This window comes from Odontesthes bonariensis, chromosome 1, assembly GCF_027942865.1.
Source record: "Odontesthes bonariensis isolate fOdoBon6 chromosome 1, fOdoBon6.hap1, whole genome shotgun sequence".
In the NCBI taxonomy this organism is placed as follows: Eukaryota; Metazoa; Chordata; class Actinopteri; order Atheriniformes; family Atherinopsidae; genus Odontesthes; species Odontesthes bonariensis.
Window position 1 is genome coordinate 24,431,298 of NC_134506.1, and position 20,128 is coordinate 24,451,425.

The window sequence follows — 20,128 nt, forward strand, 5'->3', positions numbered from 1 at the left end:
TAACAATCATATTGGTTACGTTATCCTTAATCGTGAGAAGCGGAAATCCACACATTGTCCCCCGGGTGGCGGGGCAGTGACAAAACAAAACTACCACCTGAGAAGTCAAATAATAGGGAATTTAACCTAAATTCTGCGCATGCGTTTGATGCTGCGCATGACTCCTGAGGTGATGAATCAAGTGCTTTTTATTTAAGTGTGAATAAATTCAGACATATTGCCAGTGTCATCAGTTCTACGGTTCATATGGGTTATCTAAAAAAGAAAGAAAAAAACTCTTAACGAGCTTCCACCACTCATTGCAGAAATTATTAAAGTTTATTTGAAGTAGAAAAGCTAAATTTACAATAAAAAAATCTCCTCCATCATACTTCTCCCTGGACAGCAGATGTTATATTACATTGAGGATAACAAAGACAGTGTTGCACAGAACATACCTCTTCACTAGGGTACGCGTTCATGGTGCGTATAATTAGAAGGAATGCCACAGAAAGCTAACCCTGCTTCAGTGTTCCCTGACTGTGTGATAAAACAGACTAAGAAATTAGCTATGATCCTTAAAAGATAAGTGTATTTTTTAGACAAAGGATAACACAGTCCATCCAAATCATAACTTCCAAAAAGGTGTCATTTCCTTTTGGTTTTACTTGCCCTGACTCGTGAAATAACAACTACTACCTATCGCATTTCCAAAAAACTAAATCATTGTTACACTGAGTTGATAACTGGGCAGAGCAGAAATTTGTCTGCAGAGGAAAAGCTGTCAAGAAAAACGTCTTCTCTAAATTATTCCCTCTCCGAGCGGATTCCTGAAGAAATGAGGCATTGGTGACGTCTTGACATAATGGAGAGCTTTGTAAAAAAATCAATTTTTTTTCCAAATAATATCTCCCAGATCATCTTATATACCTTCAGTGTCTCTGTAAAAAATACAACACCTAAATAAAAACATTTAGGCAAGAGTATAACTACAGCATCTCTTAAATATACAACAGTTTACACTTCATTCTAATCTCTCCCAAAGGTCTTATAATAACTTATTTCAATTAAAAAGGTCAACTATCAACAGCACGACATCGTCTTCATGTTACAGCTGCTGCCATTTCAGGTCTCAACTAGAGACTTTCTGCTGTAACTACAATGCGGCCTCTCAAACTAAATGAAAAGACAAAAGTTACCCGCTTACTAGACTAATTCGAATATTGCTTGTTGTGGCTTCGAAATAAATGTGGGATGAGGTGGAGTCATCTGAAGCTCAGGTGATGGCAAAACACCGGCTGCAACACAAACCTAAATAACTGTGCATAGATTGTCAGCAAACATCCGTTACTAAAAGACCAGGTTATATTTTTAGATTATCCTGTGTTCGAATTAGTCTCATCACATTTACAGAGAAGCTAGAAATCACTGAATTCCCTTGAATGCAGCCGCCGTGCAGCAGAATCAGGAGGTTTCCTGACCTCCTCCTGACAGGAGTTTTTCTCTTTCTTGGTGAAGTTCCTCCCATTTCTTCTGAAGCTCTGCTTTTTCCATCTCCAGCTCTTTTCTCTGTTTACTTAAATCTTTGGCTTCCACCTGCTGTGCTTTCCTCAGCGACTCAATCCTCTCCCTCTCCACTTCTGCCTCTCTGGCACCAGCGGCTCGCAGCACCTCAAGCAGCTCCCTCTGGTGCTCCAGAGTCCGAGCCTCCTCCCTCTGCGTTCTCCTCAGAGCTTCTATCAGCTCCATCTCCCTGTTGAACATTCGCCTTTCTACTACAGACGCTCCTGAAACCTTCAACTCACCTGTAGGGAGAAAAGTTTAGTGTGCAGAAAACCATTTCAGACACTTTCGACATGTAGCAGTACTATCAGTTAGAAATACACCACTCTATAACAGTTAACTTTAACTCTACCTATTAAAATCATGAATGAAGTCAAACAACTCTACAACAAAAATAAAAGCTCACCTGGTATCTGTTTCTGCTCTGCTGCAGTGCCGCTGTTTGAGCTCTGGTGCTTCCAGTTGAATAAAAGCTCAGAGAACACCTTTGGGTGCCTCTTTGATAAGTGTTGATGCAGATTGCTGGTGCCCCCGCTCTGAAAGCACTGCAGCTTCTTCATGCATATGCGGCACCGAGCAGCGTTCAAACTATCTAACTGCTCAAAGTGTCTCCAAATCAAACTATGTCTGCGTGTCCAGCTCTCGTTGTGGTCACTGCTCACTTCTGCACGCGGTATCTGCTGCGCGGAGTGTCCTTGCATGGAGTCCAGGAGCCCATTATTGATAGGGTTATCAGTTTCATTCAGGGTGATGATGTCAGAGTCGTCATCATCCACTTCCACTGAATGGGAAGAAAATAAAGTTTGAACTGTGGCTGCAATTGCTGAACTATTGAGTTTTTAAAAGTCCCTCTTATAATGCCTCTTTCGTTGGGACAGATTATGACCATTCAGAGTAGGAAAAGCAGAGGTGCTGATGATGATATTGAGGATACCATTACAATATTGAACCCAGTTCAAGAGTTTGAAACAGTCTTTCTGAACATGTAGCAACAGCTTAAACTCAAACGCCCGTTTACAAAATGGTCGGCACACTGAGTAAAATGTAAATAATTTCAGAGTATAATGATCTCTAAGTCACTGAAACCCTATATGCCACTTAGTCAGTTCAGCTGGGCTGTTTAACTGGACCAGCCTTCATGCATTGGAGGGGAACTGGGCGATTGATATCATGAAGTATGTCTGACAGCGTGGACTGTGTGAGAGAACATTCAAGAAATTCTGCTGATTCTAACTTTCTCTGCGAGAGATGTAATTACAGCTTAAGTCACTCGGCAGATGTTGTCTTTAAGCTACTTGAATGATGTTTTTGTCAGATGACTCTGGTCATAAAATCAGGATTTTATTAAACCAGAGCAACAGTCTGGAAATGGTTTAAATGACCACGATTTGACGTGCAGTTTATTTTCAGGCACAATTTCTGGTGCCATTGAGTCAATGTCAAAAACGAACGGAAAAATATGTGAATGAGCGCAGCTTTACTGGTAATTCAGCTGTATTAATATGCACTTAAATGTGACTCGGGAACATTGAAGCATGTGCAGAGCATCTCGGCCCATCTAGTCTCATTGAGCGTAGACAGCTTAACAGCTTACCTGGCATCTCCCACGAGGTCTCATCGATCCCACCATCACCATTTGAGTCCTGTGTTGAGTTTGATGGTGGCGGCTGCTGCTGCGTGTTGGCAACTAGTTCAGAGAACACCTTTGGGTGCTTGTTTAACAAGTGTCGACGCAGGTTTCCGGTGGCACGGCCTTCGAAACACTGCAACGTTCTCATGCATATGCGACAACGAGCTGCGTCCAAACTGTCCAACCGCTGAAAGTGCCTCCAAATCAAACTCCGTTTGCGTGCCGGTCTCTCATCACTCGCATCTGCATGCGTTTCCTGTTGTGCTGAATCTGAGCCCGGGAGGCCATTGATGACAGGATTATCGGTTTCATTCAACGTTGTCATGAGGTCAGAGTTTCCATCCTCAAGTGCCACTTCCACTGAATGAAAAGAGAAAATGGTTAACTATCGTCTTAACTAACGACTCATAATTCAAAGCTAAAAATTTCAAGCCGAATCTATTAAAGTGAGTGAGACGGAGATGAGAGAAGCTGCTGAGTATCAAATGTCCATCATCACTTAAAATTCACTCAATTTATGCCTTGAATCACAGAAGTTTAAGAAACTGTAACTTATAATGACCCTGAGAGCACTGCAAGGCTTTCCAGCTTTACACTGTTGTCAGGTATCCAGAAAATATACATTTTCATTTCTAAACAGGACATAAACAAAGTAATTTGTTGTAAAATTAACTTTGTAGTAACATTCAGCTTCCAGTTTCTTCCCTCTTCCCATATTTATATGAACCCTTTCTCTGACGCAAATACAACATGCACATCACAAACGTGTCATCCATTTATATAAACAAAGCTGATGTCTTTTTATGCCATTGTAAACTCTGTTTTGACCGCGTGCCAGTTGTTGGCACAATCCATGTCTGATGTGAACATAATTGAAAGCTGTGATTTATTATGTCTTGAAGAATGTAAGAAAATAGTTTTTTTTTTCATCTAACTAAAAAGTTTGGTCTGTTGTCGTTTCCATGCTAAAAAAACAACAACACTGAAGACGCTCAGTTTACACTTCTAAATCACTCATCTGTTGTTGAATATCAAGATTAACTGCTTTCCTGCTCAAGACTCAGACTATTTTACACCTCAGCAATAATATAAGGAGAAGACAGGTTTACTAACATACTAAGTTAAGACATACAATGTCAGCTTCAGTTATGTATTTACAGATGACAGAAGGAGTTGCACCTGAGCACTTGCTTGTTGTCTAACAAACAACAGTGTCCTATGAGCTTACCTGAACCCTGCATTTGCTCCGATCCCAAAAAGGACTCAACAAGGACACCATCGGCATTTGAGTGGTGTGGGTCTGCAGGAGGTTGCTGCCCGCTGGCTAGTAGCTCAGAGAGCACCTCAGGGTGTCTCTTTGACAAGTGTCGACGGAGGTTGCTGATGCCGCCACTTACATGTAACCTCTTTGTGCAAATGCGGCAACGGGCAGCGTCCAAACTGTCCAACTGCTCAAAGAGCCTCCAAATCAAACTGCGTCTGCGTGTGTGTCTTACAGGACGGTTAACTCTCGCCTCTGCGTGTGTTATTTGCTCAGCTGGACCTTCATGTGACGCTGCCAGGAGGCCACTGATAGCAGCACTGAGGTGAGCATCATTCACTGTGGTTATGCTGTCAGAGTCTCCTTCCTCCAGAGCCACTTCCACTGATGAAGAAGAGAGCAAAGTTCAATTTAGGGCTGCAGATACTGATTCAAAAGGGGTTTCTATGGAAATAATTTGGACAATTGGCTGTACAAAGAGCACAAGTGTAATTATTTACATTTCTAAAATGAAGTTCCATCAAACCAAAATAAATCTTGTACAACGCCATTTGTTTTAATTTTCAGGTTATCCACAGCCCATTCTGCTGCATTTTAGTACATTATCTTACAGACAGGACAACTCTTTGTATTTATGTGGCATTTCTGACTTTGGTCTGTGTGAATGTGCCAATATCACATTTATTTCAATCGTGTTAGCTAAAGCAAACTCTCTGTTGACAAAAGCTTTAAGGAACCGTACCGGAGCAGAACTGTTCACCCACTACTTTAATGTCCCGATGGTCGACACAAACACCACTTTCAGTAATTCGTCCATCACTACTGAAGACTTCGACGGGGTGTTTCAGGCGCAGATGTCTCAGCATTGGAGTGGTGGAGCCACGATTATTTCTGACTAGAAAACCACTGCAGATCACACACTGCACTGTGCTGGAGTCTATGTCTTTAAAATAGCTCCACACTACACTTCTCTTACGGAACATATCCATCTTTACCTTCCGGCTCTCATCAACACACTGGCTACCTAGTTACTAAATTTGCATTAATTTATCAATTAAATTGTAAATTGTGGACTCCACTCCTGAAGAGCAGTAATTATTGTCCTTTTCAACAACGTTAGCTGTTGTGCTAAGCTAGCCTAGCTACCAGTGACCCATAATGCATTGCAAGAGCCCGTTTTTTCTATTTTCCCCTTAAAAAAAACAAAAAAAAAACTTTATCCATGAATACAAAATTACATAAAAAGTGGGTTACATCTGAGTATAAGCAGTGTCTTTAAAAAAAAAAACTAAGGGCAAATTGATAAAAACAAGCAAATACATTTTACGTACGTAGCCAACTAGAATCCCAAATTGTACGGTGGCCATGAGCTGAAGAACTAATTTTATCATGTACAAGGAAATAGACACTACATTTTATAAAGAAAACAAATATAAACTCGAAAATAGTAAACTCCACTTGTTCCATAACACAACAGGCAGTAAACAAAATTAATGTACTTATTTTTATTTTTTTGGTGAAATATTTTTGAAATACTGTTTTGTTTACAGTCTTTTTGTGCATTGTAAAATGTTTTGAATTGACTGATTTTGTTGTATTGTGCACCTCAGGATCACTGTAGAGTCAAACGTTTTAGCAGCCTTTACATTAAAGCAACACTAGAAAGTTGTAAACCTAGGGTAGGCACGTTTCAGGGCCTGTACTTGCTATGGAGCTCACAGCGGCTGAGATACCTCAGTTTGCAGCTCTGATTTCCAGCCCTGCACCACACTTATTTATTTATTTATTCATTTTGCTTTAGGCCACTTGACATTTTTGTGGGATTTTGATGCCATTACACTCGCAGGACTCACTTGGACGTTTGGTTTTTTTTACGACAGCGGTATCACATCCCACACCTGTAGGGGGCACCAAAGAGTAACATAAAACAAAAAACACATTTCTAGAGTTGCCTTTTAACATTCAGAAGTTTGTTATTACTTTTTCTCCCAACTTTGTTTATCAATTTAACAAACTAATAAATCATCAAATAATTAATCTAATCCACCACTTACAACTGAGTACTGAGGAGTCATTAGTAAAGGGGAGTAGGGTCACACTTCCTCTTCTTCCTGTCTTTGTAAATTCAGCCATGACCTCCTCGGGCCCTCTGTGGCTCTCTGCTGCTGTAGCCAGCAGTTCTTCAATGTTCAAGCTCCAGTGCTTCCAACTGTAGATTTTCTTTCAACCCCTCTTCCTCTCCTTTCATACACAGTCTGCTAGAACTGAACTGAATGTGTATAGTGTTAGTTAGGGTTGAATTTGAGCTCTATAGACCATCTCAGATGCTTAATGTGGACTATTTTCCTCCCTCTAACAGTAAGTTTAAATATAATTGATCCTCTCTCAGGGTGTTTTACCTTCCATCTGTAACACATTTGTTGTAAACATATTCCCTGTTGATATTCCAGTTATTGAAGGTTTAAATGTTTTATAGCCCTCACAATATGCAGGATTCTTGTCAACATAGTGGACACTTCAGAGTGGTTTGTAATCCATCAGTGCTAAATTTTACAAAAGTATTCCTGACTTTTTTTCCGTTTCTTTTGCATACTGGTGGTCTTTAAATTAGACGACCCTCTGATTATTAATTTAGATTTATAGCATTGATAAACCCACAACAGATGAGGACTTCTAAATGAAAACTGTTTTATTAAAGGAAATACCTGTTACGCAGATGAACAGTACAGTTTCCCCAACTTTAAAGAAATGAATTAGTGCTCAAAATGCCACCATTTAAAACAACAATTAAATCTAAAAAGAAAAGAAAAAAAGATAAATATTACAGCTTTTAACAGAAATTCACAGGCTGAAAACAAACAACGGACAGAACAAACATTGGCAAACTTCCTCCACATCGACTCATAAATAAATCTTTAAAAAAAGTACTCCTCTGACAAATGTTAAATTCACCTTTGCAGCAAGCTGGCTGGTGTAAGCATTAAACAGCATATTAAATAGTTTGCATCACATCAGTGCAAAAAACAAAACAACTGCTGACGAGTTGCTGGAAAACTCATCTGGAATGTATTTTAATAGCGACGGGACCTTACGCACTTTTATAAAGACACTTTGTGTAAACTCCACTGTTTTTGTAAAGCACTGCTGGGATATGTGAGGTAAGAATGTAGCATGTACACAGCTATATCTGTAGATCCTGCGCGGGTCGAAGTGAACAGATCAATGAAATAAAACCAGTAGTGACTGCGTCTGTCTTAAACACCTCCTGACTCCTCCTGAGCGCTCATTACCGAGAGTATTTAGGAGGACTGACATGCAGCGGGTGTCTGGAACAACTGTAAACCTCCTTCACTTGTACTTTAGTGAGCCATTTATTCTTTTTACTTGTGAACATTAAATCCAGTGGTTCTACTCAATAAAAAGATCAGTACAGTTTCAGGATGACTGGCATTAAACGGTGGCCTCACACTACACTGGACAACACATCTGTAATACATTTTAGTGCATGAGGCTGATCTTCTGGAACGTCCTCAATGATTAACGTAATGTAAACAAACCTTTCACATCCATTTTAAACTCATTTAGTTGTCCAATACCTCCAGGTTTCATATATAAAACCAGTCTCAGGGATAAGCCTGTTTTTGTTTATCTAAACTTTGGAGCCGGCACATGTTCATGTTTAAGCCTGACAGGTCGTGGTTAAAAGATGGTAGTCTCCCACCTTCGGTTTGGTTTTAATTGTTAAATGCATTCAGATTAGTGAAATATTTTCATTTTTTCTTTCAACAGGTAGCAGATGTCTCCAGAAAATCCAGTTTCATGTCATTATTCTAAAAAAAAAAAAAAAAAAATAACAACAACACAAAACCATGGCATCTGTGTTTAACTCCTCATTAAATGTCAAATAGAGATTTAAGCTGTGGTACATTTTGATAAAAGGACTGATAAAAAAAAACAAAAATGCAACTAGGAGCAGTCTGAAAGGTTTAGATGCTTTTTTGCCCTCTGCAGCTGCTGCGCATGAAGCAGGAAACTCCCAAGCCTTTTACAGCCTCTTCTAAAGCTTACAGCAGGCTGTCACACTAAATAATCATTTACACCAAGAATTGGGCATTTTGAGGGACAATGCTACAAATTCACCTTTTATTAGTCTAGTCTCTACATAGCTTATTCAAACTCAATCCCTGCTATCTTACGGATGTCAAAGCATTCCGTAACGTAAAGAAAAAAAACCCAAAAACAAATAACAAGGCTCTCTTCCAATTCTCTCAGTTATCTAACTATAAGCTAAGCATTTCACAATCCAAAAGAAAACAAGAAGTAAACTGTGTACAGCCCCATTTTTCTGAATAGTGTCAGCTCCAACTGAGAATCATTTTCAGCACTTTATCTCAAATTATTTTGGTCGTCAAATTATCCTCATGCTTTGTTTTGTGTCAATATCTGAGGTAGACTCTCCCTGTCGTAATAAGGTGCTACTGGTGTTTATCAACAGCCAATATACTTTCATTCAAACATCAAAATTGTATGTATGATAATACAGACTCGCATGTTTGACTCTTAACAGTTTGGAGCCAACTGCTCAGTTGCCAAAGTATAAAACTCTCTGACCCTCAAAAATTGGTCTTGGCGGGGGGACAATGTCTTAATATATTAATTAACCGTACTTATACCCTCTGCAGTCATGATTTTATAACTTTAAATGAGTGTTAGAATAAAGGCAGCTTTTATATTTGGGCACATGTTGTCAGTAGATTTCCTTAAGATTTTTACAATTAAACTACATTTAGAGGCTCCACAATGTTTTCTGGTGAGAATCCAAATACTGGAGCTGTGGTCCACAAATTCAGCAAATTTAGTGTAAAAACTAAATACGACTGTGAAAGTACAAGCACACAATGCAGCTGTGATCCTCTCAAATAAAATATTGAGCTGAAGGTGCGACAGAAAGTCATGTGCGTTGTAAGCAGTCGAAGCAGCTGAGTGTGATAAACAATCGGAGCCCTGTTCTGTAACGTGTAGTTTTAGCACCAGTCGAATAAATTAATTCAGTTTTTGTTTCTCTGAAGAGCCTCACACAAGTTGTGGTTGGGATCTGGCTCCTGACTCATGATCTCAACACAGACCCATTCTCCACATGAGCTGGACTGTTTCACCGCCTCGACCACCGTCTGCACATACAGACCATCCTCGAAGGTGGGCGCCGTGACAACCGGCCCTCGCGCCCAAGAGCGGCGCTCCTCATGAGCCTGAAAAGACTGTCTCAGTGCCTTTACCATGGACCGAAGCCCCTGTAGGTGAGGCAGGGGCATCTCTTTCACCTCTGGTCCAACCCACCCGTTGTCACCTAGCAACAGCTCCTCACCTTTGCTCCCATTGCGTTGACCATACAGTTCTGTGCCTCTGACAACCAACCTCCCAGTGGATCCAACCACCATTACCTCGTGCACAAATGACCCCGGCATGTTGAAATTCAGGGTCACTGTGCAGCATGCACCACCAGACCCACTGCCACCCATCAACATTTGGAAGAAACAAAAGTCATCGCTGGTGACGCGGCGGATGCCTCGGATCAAGCTATTTTGTTGAACAAAGGTCCGCAGTAAACCATGTACACGATGGGCTCGAGCACCTGTCAAGTAACTTAAGAGGTCGATGATGGCGGAGCCGACGGTGTGCAGCCCGCCTCCTCCCATCAGCTCCTCACAGGTCCAACCGTACGACTGGTCCAGGAGGCTTGGGCCGTACACCCGAACATCACACACCTGGATTTCACCAACATATCCTTCGACCAGCCGCTGGCGCATTGCAGCAAAAGCTGGCAGGAAGCGCAGGGTATTACCCATAATGCTGAGCAGCTGGGGGTAGTATCTAGCTGCAGTCACCATCTTGAATGAATCCACAGCCGTTGCAGCTTTCTCACTCACAACATTCTTACCTATACCTGCCAAAAGAGGGACAGATAAATTATTATTCAGACAAACTTCAATAAACTTTAAGACAAAATGAATAACAATAGATTTAAGATGCATGCTGACCTGCATTTTGGTTAGTTAGGTGTACCTATTAAATAAATAACTGAGTAAACATTAAATATGATTTGTAGGTGGAGGGACTGTGAGTTTGGGAATACTGTGGAGTTGATTGCTTTTGATAGTATTCCTGCACCCACATGTTCCATCACAGTGGATGAACGTAGTTTTCATATATGCAGATAAGGCTTCAGTGGCCCATGGGATCAGTGCTGCAGATAAGTCTTTCAGCAGCGAAACATTCAGGAAGTTACAACTAAAACAGGAAACTGAGCTCAACACTCAGGAATTCCACCAGATACACTAAGTTAACTTTTTACATCTACTCCCCACTGATACGATCATGTGCTGATTATGTTTGGTTTAGAGAGATACTACGTTCTCTTTTAAAAGTTCTGATAAATCTTGTCTTAGAAATGTTTTCTCAAAACCCTGTTGTAATCGCTAGGATTACCAACAATTACATGTCGACCATAAGCGGTTCAGTACAAACATTTCTGAAGGGGACTAAGAATGATTCAAATATGTTGAAGATCTGACCTGCCACGCTCAAACAGCTGGCCTGTATCACATTAGCAATGCGTAACGGAGAGTCAAAAAAGGACTGAAAGATCAAGTTTATATGAGAGCAATAACTGACATGGAGCCAAAAAAAAAAAAAAAAAAAAAATCTGAATTTTACTTTACAAAGAACATTCACAAATGTTCCCTGTTTTATAGTATGAGGTGAAGTGCAATTGTTAATTAAAGTCATAAACTTTAAATATGGGTATAATTTTGACATGTCAACCAGCTAAAAGAAATATTTTGACCTCTTACCCAGTGCTTTGACTGCAATTTGTCTTGTCATTGAGGGTGGAATATAGATGCAAACAAGATCGACATCTTGGTGCAGAAGGACGTCGTCGGATCGGCTGGTGTGGAACGGGATTCCAAGTTCCTTTGCTAAGCAGCATGCTTCCTCTTCACTTCGTCCCCAAAGTGCGTGAACTTCAAAGCCCTCGGCTTGCAACAGTGGGACCAGCACTCGGGCTGTGCTCCCTGTGCCAAACACGCCGACTCCTGGCAACATGGCAGTGCCACTAAATGTAACTTTATGTATGAACCATGGCCATCCTCACTAACATCTCAAATGCAAATGATCTTGATTTTTAAGGCTTGTGCTCTCGTCTTCAAACCTGGGAGGGTTTACCTATGAAAACGTATGAAAAGAAAAATAAAACATAACTTATTATCAAAAAAACATTTTCGGTCCAATTTATTACAGCTTCCATAAATGGCTCCAAATAAAGGAGAGTGAAATATGACCAAACAGGACAAGCATGTCATTTGGAGGCCATGCTCCGTGTTTCCTGTCAGACAGCTACTTAAATTGTGTCCTGCTACATACTTTACATGCCTTTCCTCAGATTATTCACATCTACCAAATGTCAATGTCATTTCTATCTCTGTCACAAGTTGTACCTCCGTCTCTGTGCATACAACCCTATCAATGTTAAACACAACAAAGTGCACCCAGAGCAGATTAGTCTGCTAACACCTGTCACTGACTGGGTGCTTGATCTTGTTCAGAAAAATATACATCAAATATTTTAAAACACTTTCCTTTGTGGTCTCCTAATCAAAGTGTGTTTGTAGACCTAGCTGTTTGGATTTCAGCAACAGATTACATTACTGTTCAACTACAGTTGGCTTGAGTAGTAGAGGTCCTTTGCAACGATTTTCTGTATTTCTGAGAGGAAGGCTCCAGCTCGTTATAAGGTTCATTTGGCTGCAGAATGAGTGGCTGCGTATTCACAATGTTTAAAAATAGGTAGGTAACACGCCCTGTGAACATGACCGCACGACAACCGGCTGATAAAAGGAAGTATGGGCCCGTGCACCTGCATTACCTGTGTAACCAGAAGCAAGCTCTTTCACCACAGGATTATGCACATTTGCCATCCTGTCAGCAGGAGAAGCCTCTCGCACACTGACACCGCTGGACCTCGCTGAGCTGTGTCGTGTCAAAGCCATGCCATAAGAAACTACCACTGTCAAGATTAGAAGTCGTTGGGAGTGAACATAACTTTTACGACCCCTCTGGCTTACGTAAAATGAACTCAACTTCATGTGAGATAAGCGTGTACATACTCTATTGGTACACACACAGCTAGCCAAACAGAGAAGCTATTGATAACGTTAGCTAGCAAATTCAGCTAGCCGGCCAAAAAGCCACAGAGCGAATACAAAAAAAATCGCAATAAATTCAGGTATTCTATATAGTCAATGTCTACACTTACATTATATGCTGTTCTTTAAAGGCCATATAATAAATATATAATAGAAAATAAGTTTAGAAACGCTAAGCTACTTACTGTTTTGACTGTGTAAACATCCGAGACGGAGGTAGGTGTTTAACCGGGCACTGCCCAGTTGCTAATGGTAACTCAGACAGCAACGGCAGTACCGCGAGGGAACCGGAAATACTAAAGAGGCTGAGGATTGTTCACAAGCGCAGAGGGTAGTACTAGCACCCATAGGTAGCACCTACAAATGTCGCATCGCGCTTAAAATTTAGTCAAGCAGAAACCTTTTCTTTTGTAGATAAACGAATTAAAAAAGCCAAACGAATAGTGATGAATGAAATAAGTGCATTATTTGATGTGTCTCTGCTAGATTGGATCAGAGACTGGGATGAAGCGGAAAACACGCCCTGTTGTGATTGGACGTTGAGAGTAGGTTGGGTCTGTGGCCACAGATGATAAAAATCTAGCAGTGAACAATTACTTATCTTTACCATTATAAGTAAACCTCACCAACTTGTCTATAGAAAATATCAACAATGCAAACAATGTTATTTGATTTATTCCTGACAACCATATTCCTCCCAGATAAGAATTTAAATAGTAATCTTTGTAATATAATGGCATTAGATTACTCAAAAAAAGTAAACATGTTACAGCGAGTATTTCTGTGAATGGTCCCAGTCTATATTAGAGGTACTTATAGGTTTAAACACACATTAGGGGTGTGTGCCTGCGGTTCATATGTGAAATTTCATTATTTACAACAAAATAGCTAATGACTGTATCCCTTGCATTGCTGTTAAGCTGTACTGTAAGCATCTATTGTACTTGTTTAGCATGTTCATAGTTTATTACAGACTGGCCTGCATAATGAGCCCCATTTCTTGTAGGCTATTTCAGAAAATGAACAGAGTACATTATCATAATAAAGCAATCATTCCAACTGATCAGCAGAGATTTAGCACCATGAGCAATAAGTTAAACTATGCTCCTAAAGCCTCTAAATTAAACACATATCGTATTTGATTGATTGGAAAACACTTTGTGCACATCTGCATCCCTTCTTAGTGGACATCTTTTCTATCCTTGCCATAAATGTCAGGCCACAGTTTGCATTTCTATTTTATTTGAAAAATGAATAAAAGTAATCTTGACAATGGTGGACTTTGGTTTTCCATTCCATGGCCTCAATAAATATCAATTATATGTAATACAAAGTTTTTCTGACAGTTCCATGAAAGTTATTTAATTAGGAATATGTTTTCAAATTCAATTCAAGTGTCTCATTTCGAAAATATTCATTTAAGGTTCAAAGCTCAGTATAATTCTGTAAAGTTGATTTTAGGTGGCGCACGAAGGAAACTACTTGATTTAAAGTTGGCACATTTCAGACACTGATAATGCAATATGGCTGAATGCTGCCTGTGAAAAAAGCTGCCTGGCATCTAAATGGACAAATCCTCTGCAGCCTCCAGGCCATGAGAGAAATCCATCAAGGCCATCCAGTGGCTGATTATAGTCACTACAACCAGGAGACTTACAAGGCTGCACAGTGTGCCTTTTTAGAGAGAAAAACTGACAGAATCAGAGAAAAAAGATTGAAAAAATGGTGTGTATTCCTACCAAACAAGTACTGTGTAAACATTTAATTTCAAAGCAAACACCATTCTGTCAAATAAAACATGGATAAATAAAAGATAAAACACTGGTTCAGTAAATGTATTACATTTTTTCAGTTGATTATTTTGATTAAATAGTGTGCAGGAATAAAACATGTAAAACTTAAGGAGGCTAAATGGTGTGAGTTTCTCTCCGTTTATATGCTTTTACTATTATTCTAAGTTAATAACGTAATTTTGAATAGCCCTCACAACTTTCTTTCTAACGGATGCTGTCATGTTTCAGATAAAAATAAAAGTTTTGGGTCTACGTTATGGATTAAATAAGCGCTTGTCAACAGATTGCTCGTGTTTTCTTAAAGTTTTGATCGTTACAAATCAAAAAAGATTCAGATAGAAACACAACGGATGCTTCAGACTGTACGCTGACCAGCAGGGGCGCTGCGTAACGGACGGGTTCGAAAAGGGCGCGCAAAGAATTGTGGGACATTTAGTTCTCAGTTGGAAACGGTTGGCTTGATAACACACCGAAGAACAAAACAAGAAATATGTCGCCGGAAATAAATGATCAGCGTTGAAGTCGGTGTAAATACGGGTTATGTATGCAGCTGACTTGGATAAATTCGAGTGGATTCAGTCGTCATAAGACAGAGATCAGCTCACTTTGGTGGAAAATAAACAGGAAGTTGCTAGCGTTGTGGGAGGTGTAGTTCTCCTTGCAGGCCGTCGAGCGTGATAACAACGCATAGATAAAGAAACATCTATAAAATAATCTGAATATAACCCGAACATCGTGCGTATAGCCTCGACTTTGGAGAGAACATGCCCGGGTTCACCTGTTGTGTACCTGGCTGCTACAACAACTCGCACAGGGACCGGGACCTGCGCTTCTACACATTTCCTAAGGACACCACGCTGAGGGAGCAGTGGCTGAGAAACATCTCCCGGGCCGGGGTCAGCGGCTGCTTCAGCACCTTTCAGCCCACCACAGGACACCGAGTCTGCAGTGTGCATTTCGCGGGTGGTAGGAAAACCTACAGCGTCCGAGTGCCGTCCCTTTTCCCTCTGCGGGGCGTGAATGAGCGCAGGAGTCGGCGTGGCAGAGGGAGGAAGGTGTCCGCCGCGGCTCCTGCCCCCGCCAGTGTGCCGACCTCCAGGATTATCGCCACCAGCGTACTGGGTAACACGGCCGGGGGAGCCGAGGGCAATGCCGGCGGTGAGGCGGGCGACGAAAACATAACCGTGGTTCAGATAGGCCAAAACGGAGAGTACTTAGGCACAGCCCGACTACCTGCCCAGTCAGAGGGGACTTGTTACACTGCGCCGGGCGGCAGCGCAGAGGAGCTCATAGCCGACGACTCGTCGGTTGAAACCGGCACCGCCGGGCTCCAGCCGCCCGTACATTATGTCAGTGTGACCAGCAGCCCGCTGGACCACTCGTACTCTCTGACCACCGGTACCACGTCGGCCGAGCTGCTGCGGAAACTGAACGAGCAGCGGGACATCATCGCACTGATGGAGGTGAAGATGAAGGAGATGAAGGCGACCATCCGCCAGCTCCGGGTGGCCGAGGCCAAGCTACAGGAGGAGGTGCGGGAGCGAGACCGGCTGCTGTACGGCCACTCGTTGGCTGTCAACGTCCGAAAGAAAGTCTGATGTTGTGGGACATAACCGGAGACGACCCGTTACAGAGACTCAGACTAACCGAGAAGTCCAGGAGGGGGTTGAAGACAGATTTGTCCCTATTTTGTAATAAACTACGATCGGAGCGATGACAATTTATTTTCAACAAGTAGATATGAATTTCATAAGCCTGATGTCGAAAAAGTCCGACTAGTTTGTGTAGCTGATAGTAATAACCTCATTGCTAATTATATAGAAACAAATACAAAACACTGTTACCCGCTACGGGGATCAAACAGTTTTATTCCTTCAGCCAGCATTTACAGACAGGGCAGATTCACAAGCTGATCAGACTCTTATATTTATAATTAAACAGAGGGGAATCTGATGAGAAAGATCATCTGAATAGCTGTTTTTTCTTCTTAAGATTTAATTGTTTTTGTTTCCTTTTAATATGAAATTCAGACGTGGATGCATAACAAATTTATGCTGGCTTGCAGAAGGGAGATGAAGTGCGCCAAGATTAAGTTTAGGATTTTCTTTGTAGCCAAAACACTATTCCTGGCACACTTGTACAATTTTGATCATCTTAACTAAAACTCTACCGTGACTGTAACAGAGTTGCCTTTAAACATACCTTAAAAAGTAGCTTTCCTGTAATTTTGTTGCTGCAGATATTTGTGCAACAGAAGGAGGACTTTTAACAAACTCCTTGAAACGACAAATGGCGCTCAAGGTATGAAATGTCATTAAAGGATGTTTCATGAAGACTTGCATTGTGTTCCATTTGTAAAATTGCATTTTTTTTTGTCATAGGAAATCTTAGTACCATGACGTTGGAAAAAACATTTACTTCTTTATTCAACATGTATGTGAGTCTCTGAGGTTGTTTCGTGAAAGCGCACCTGCTTGTTTCTGTGTGATTGGAGAATATTGTGCGCCTGTCTGTAGCCAGATGTTTTCTCAACACAGGTCAGTGACTGCATCTCTTCATCCTCTTCACAAGTGTTTCAATAACAGGACGTTTCATCCATTTCTTAAACCTGCTCTGGCTGCTGTGTTCTACTCTCAGTTGAAGTAAACTTCATTTTGAACTTTTGTCTACCAGATGGATCATTATTCTGTACAGTGTCACAGTAACTATGGGCAACAGGCTCCAGCAGCGCTTTGAATGCACTCTACCTTTAGGTCCAGAGGGGTTTGGTCCGTCCTGACTGGGGTAAAAAACTCTCTGGACCTCGATGTGGGTTTCTGTTTTGAAGAGAGAAGATAAGGATTTAGAGTGGCTCCTTTAAACCTCATTAAAGCTGAATATTTTTTTCAGTTGTGTTGACTGGTGAAAACTAATAAAATGTGTACAATATGTATTTGTCAATCATAAAGATTTGTGATTGAAACTGATCATAAACTCAATGTTGCCACCTGTTCAATGAGGTCTGAGAGCATTTCAGTCAAGAAATGAAACCATCAAGACCCTGCACCTGGCGTTAAGGGACTGGATAGTCTAGTGGTAAGATTGCCACCTTTGATGTGGGTGACCTGGGTTCAAATCTTCTGCATGAAAGGTACTACCTCCTATAGGGGTCCTTAGGCAAGACCCCCATTACAAAAAAAAGCATCTGCCAAATGCATAAACATTAAGAGTTAATGGAAGACCCCAACTGTAATTTACTGTAGTATGTAAAGAATTGTTTATGAATAGGTAAGTGAGTAGAAGATTAACTTATCTTCAAAAGTTAACAGTGCAATATTCCTTTCAACATCTTATCATTTCCAAGGCAATCATTGTGCATTTTAGAGAGAAAGGGGACAGAAGATTTGAGCTTAGGTGCAGTTTATCACGATCTCAGCTTTTTACACTTTACTCTGACTCCCCAAACCTCCTCCCAACAGTCAGCAGCCACTGTCTCCTCTAAGCAGCTGCTGAGTACTCTGTAAATAAAAGTATTTTATGCCAGCTAAGCAGGCTATTGCACAAGTTCAAGATATTGTTTCAGGTGCACAAATAATAGATAGAGTAATCTGAAGAAAAAAATCTTTCCGCAGTAAGTCTGCGGTGAACACTGAAAAGAGCCCTGATGTAGTTTCGAAAAAAGATATTGGCCGATCAAGCTTGGAAATAACTTTTGGCTGCAAAGTGGTGAAATGCATTTGAAAAAAAAAAGAAAAGGACATAATCAGTGTGATGTAATGCATTGGGAACTGCAGCTTATAAGCCTTCAGTTTGGGGTTTGATCATCACCAGCTTGATCTTTTTGTAGCCAGATGGGACTTTATTTGGAGGGTGGAGAAAGATGCCTGAAACCTGGCTGAACGAAAATACATGTTTAAAGACTATTATCAACTTAATGATGAAATTATTCTTGAAACACCAGGACAATGATAAGACAAAGTTAATCTAATAATGTCACCAGTATGTTTTGGGGAGATCATGCGTAGTATATTATACATAATGTTTCATGAGCTGAGGTTATGCTTCTTGAATGGAAGTCTGTCAGAGCCAGAGAGGTTTTGAAACCAGTGTCGAGCAGCCTTCAGTGTTATTGCACTGCAAAATGCATGCTCCTGGAAGTCATGTCTATCCTTTATATAAAGCCTATTTGCAGTGTTTGACACAAGGAAGATTTCACTGATCGAGGGAAGAATGGGTTAAATGAAATACCAACAAACCCTGGATGTCAGTAAAAAGGCTGAAGATGGGAGGAGAATAGCTTCACAAGGATAATAATCTTTTAACACATGTCAAAATCCAAAATGGACTGCCTCAAATAGGTGCAAGTTGAAAGTTTTTACGTGGCCCTTGTTGTCTCCTGACCTTATTATCACCAAAAAATCTATAGATGGACCGTAAAAGGGCAGTGCCTGCAGCAGTAAAGAGAAATAGAAGCTTTTGTGGGAAGAATGGATTCATTTTCCTGAAAAGAGAGCTGAAAGAGTTTTAAAAAGCTCATAGAAAGGGGCTTTACAAAGTATGGCAAGGCAAGGCAATTTTATTTATAGAGCACAATTCGTACACATGGTAATTCAAAGTGCTGCAGGCAAACTTTAACTTCAAGCCCCTCTTTGTTTTTTTGAAAGTGTAAAAAATGGGATTAGATTAATGTTGTTGCTTCAAATGTTAAATAAGTTCTTCATCTCGATCTTTATACCTTTCATAGATAATCTTTTATTTGCTGAACTTTTCCCGTTAACTCAAGTTTTGGCCCTGGGAGCCCAGTGTGGCAGGGATGCAAAATAAATTGATTGGTCCAGATGTTGCCCATACAAGATTCCAGGGGTAATATGTCTTCTGGCTGCTTGTTTTGATGAAGTAATTAGATTTACTTGGCATTTTTAATTAATCAGTAAATCACGGTAATGAATAATGTGTAAAGCATTTATCGTCTCGTCGGTTTAGCTCTGGTTTCAGCAAATGTCTTCATACATTAAGGGCAGCATCAGGAATAAACAACTATTTATCCACATCACATTTCTCCTGGGCGATACTCTATTAGATTTAACAGTAGAAATGTCAGTGGCAGAGTGAAGGCTCTCCTGGTGCAGCATGATTTTTTCCTCTAGCGACGGGATAAACGCTCTGCCAGGCGAGGTTTAGCTTCCGTTTATATGGCCTAATTTACTTGATCTGTCTCACTGTGTTTGTTGGGAGCTTTAATGGTCATTTGCTAATTGTTTCTCATAGGAAAGCGCTGAAATGTTCGGCGTATTAATGTAAATACAGGACAGTAGTGCAGTTCCTTGACCTAAACTTCAGTTGGTGATCGTAAAAAATAAAAGTGATGAGGTGCAACATGAAATAAAACAAAAGCAGAGGGAGAGATGTTGAATGGATAGATAGAGCGCATTGGAAAGGACAAGGATCCAGATCCCTAATCTCATCTGGATTTATTTTTTTACTCCCAACACAGTTGTGTAATTCCTTAATCCGCTGCTGTCAGTCAAACTTACACAACTCTTTCTTCTCTGTGGCTCCTGCTATTCAGTGCTGACGTCTTTATGTTCACACTAAACAACAGCTTCTCATATCAGATTGTTTTATCCTCTGAGAGTTCTTATGTAATGTGAATGAATTAAAACAATGTAAGCAACATGGGATTCTGACATCCAGTGTTTGAAATCTGAGCAAATAGGAG

The 20,128-nt window shown here is 40.7% G+C and overlaps 3 protein-coding genes across 4 annotated transcripts; 1 reads left to right on the forward strand and 2 right to left on the reverse strand.

Annotated features, from left to right (window-relative positions):
- Nucleotides 1–158: 158 nt before the first annotated feature.
- On the reverse strand, nt 159–5,602 carry LOC142384873 (uncharacterized). Its single transcript, XM_075471184.1, has 5 exons — nt 5,176–5,602; nt 4,401–4,817; nt 3,137–3,532; nt 1,949–2,323; nt 159–1,784 (listed from the first exon to the last, which is right to left on the reverse strand). The coding sequence occupies exons 1-5, from the start codon at nt 5,420–5,422 to the stop codon at nt 1,444–1,446; spliced, it is 1,776 nt and encodes a 591-aa protein (XP_075327299.1). The 5' UTR covers nt 5,423–5,602; the 3' UTR covers nt 159–1,443.
- A 1,502-nt stretch (nt 5,603–7,104) lies between these two features.
- gfod2 (glucose-fructose oxidoreductase domain containing 2) lies at nt 7,105–13,196 on the reverse strand. 2 transcript variants are annotated; one of them, XM_075461632.1, is made up of 3 exons: nt 12,823–13,196; nt 11,285–11,657; nt 7,105–10,377 (listed from the first exon to the last, which is right to left on the reverse strand). In XM_075461632.1, exons 2-3 carry the CDS (start codon nt 11,535–11,537, stop codon nt 9,482–9,484), a joined length of 1,149 nt encoding a protein of 382 aa, XP_075317747.1. In that variant the 5' UTR covers nt 11,538–11,657; nt 12,823–13,196; the 3' UTR covers nt 7,105–9,481. The 2 variants fall into 2 exon arrangements, with proteins under 2 accessions (XP_075317747.1, XP_075317755.1); XM_075461640.1 differs by lacking the exon at nt 12,823–13,196 and adding an exon at nt 12,358–12,672.
- A 1,663-nt stretch (nt 13,197–14,859) lies between these two features.
- thap11 (THAP domain containing 11) lies at nt 14,860–17,346 on the forward strand. Its single transcript, XM_075471193.1, has one exon. The coding sequence runs from the start codon at nt 15,195–15,197 to the stop codon at nt 16,026–16,028; it is 834 nt and encodes a 277-aa protein (XP_075327308.1). The 5' UTR covers nt 14,860–15,194; the 3' UTR covers nt 16,029–17,346.
- The last annotated feature ends 2,782 nt before the right edge of the window (nt 17,347–20,128 follow it).

Coding starts and splice junctions, on each gene's coding strand:
- LOC142384873 (XM_075471184.1), bottom strand. CDS start 5,422: ATGGATATGTTCCGTAAGAGAAGTGTAGTGTGGAGCTATTTTAAAGAC. Junction 4,818..5,175: donor GGGTGAACAGTTCTGCTCCG/GTACGGTTCCTT, acceptor CTTCTTCATCAG/TGGAAGTGGCTCTGGAGGAA. Junction 2,324..3,136: donor GACCTCGTGGGAGATGCCAG/GTAAGCTGTTAA, acceptor CTTCCCATTCAG/TGGAAGTGGATGATGACGAC.
- gfod2 (XM_075461632.1), bottom strand. CDS start 11,537: ATGTTGCCAGGAGTCGGCGTGTTTGGCACAGGGAGCACAGCCCGAGTG. Junction 10,378..11,284: donor AATTGCAGTCAAAGCACTGG/GTAAGAGGTCAA, acceptor CTCTTTTGGCAG/GTATAGGTAAGAATGTTGTG.
- thap11 (XM_075471193.1), top strand. CDS start 15,195: ATGCCCGGGTTCACCTGTTGTGTACCTGGCTGCTACAACAACTCGCAC.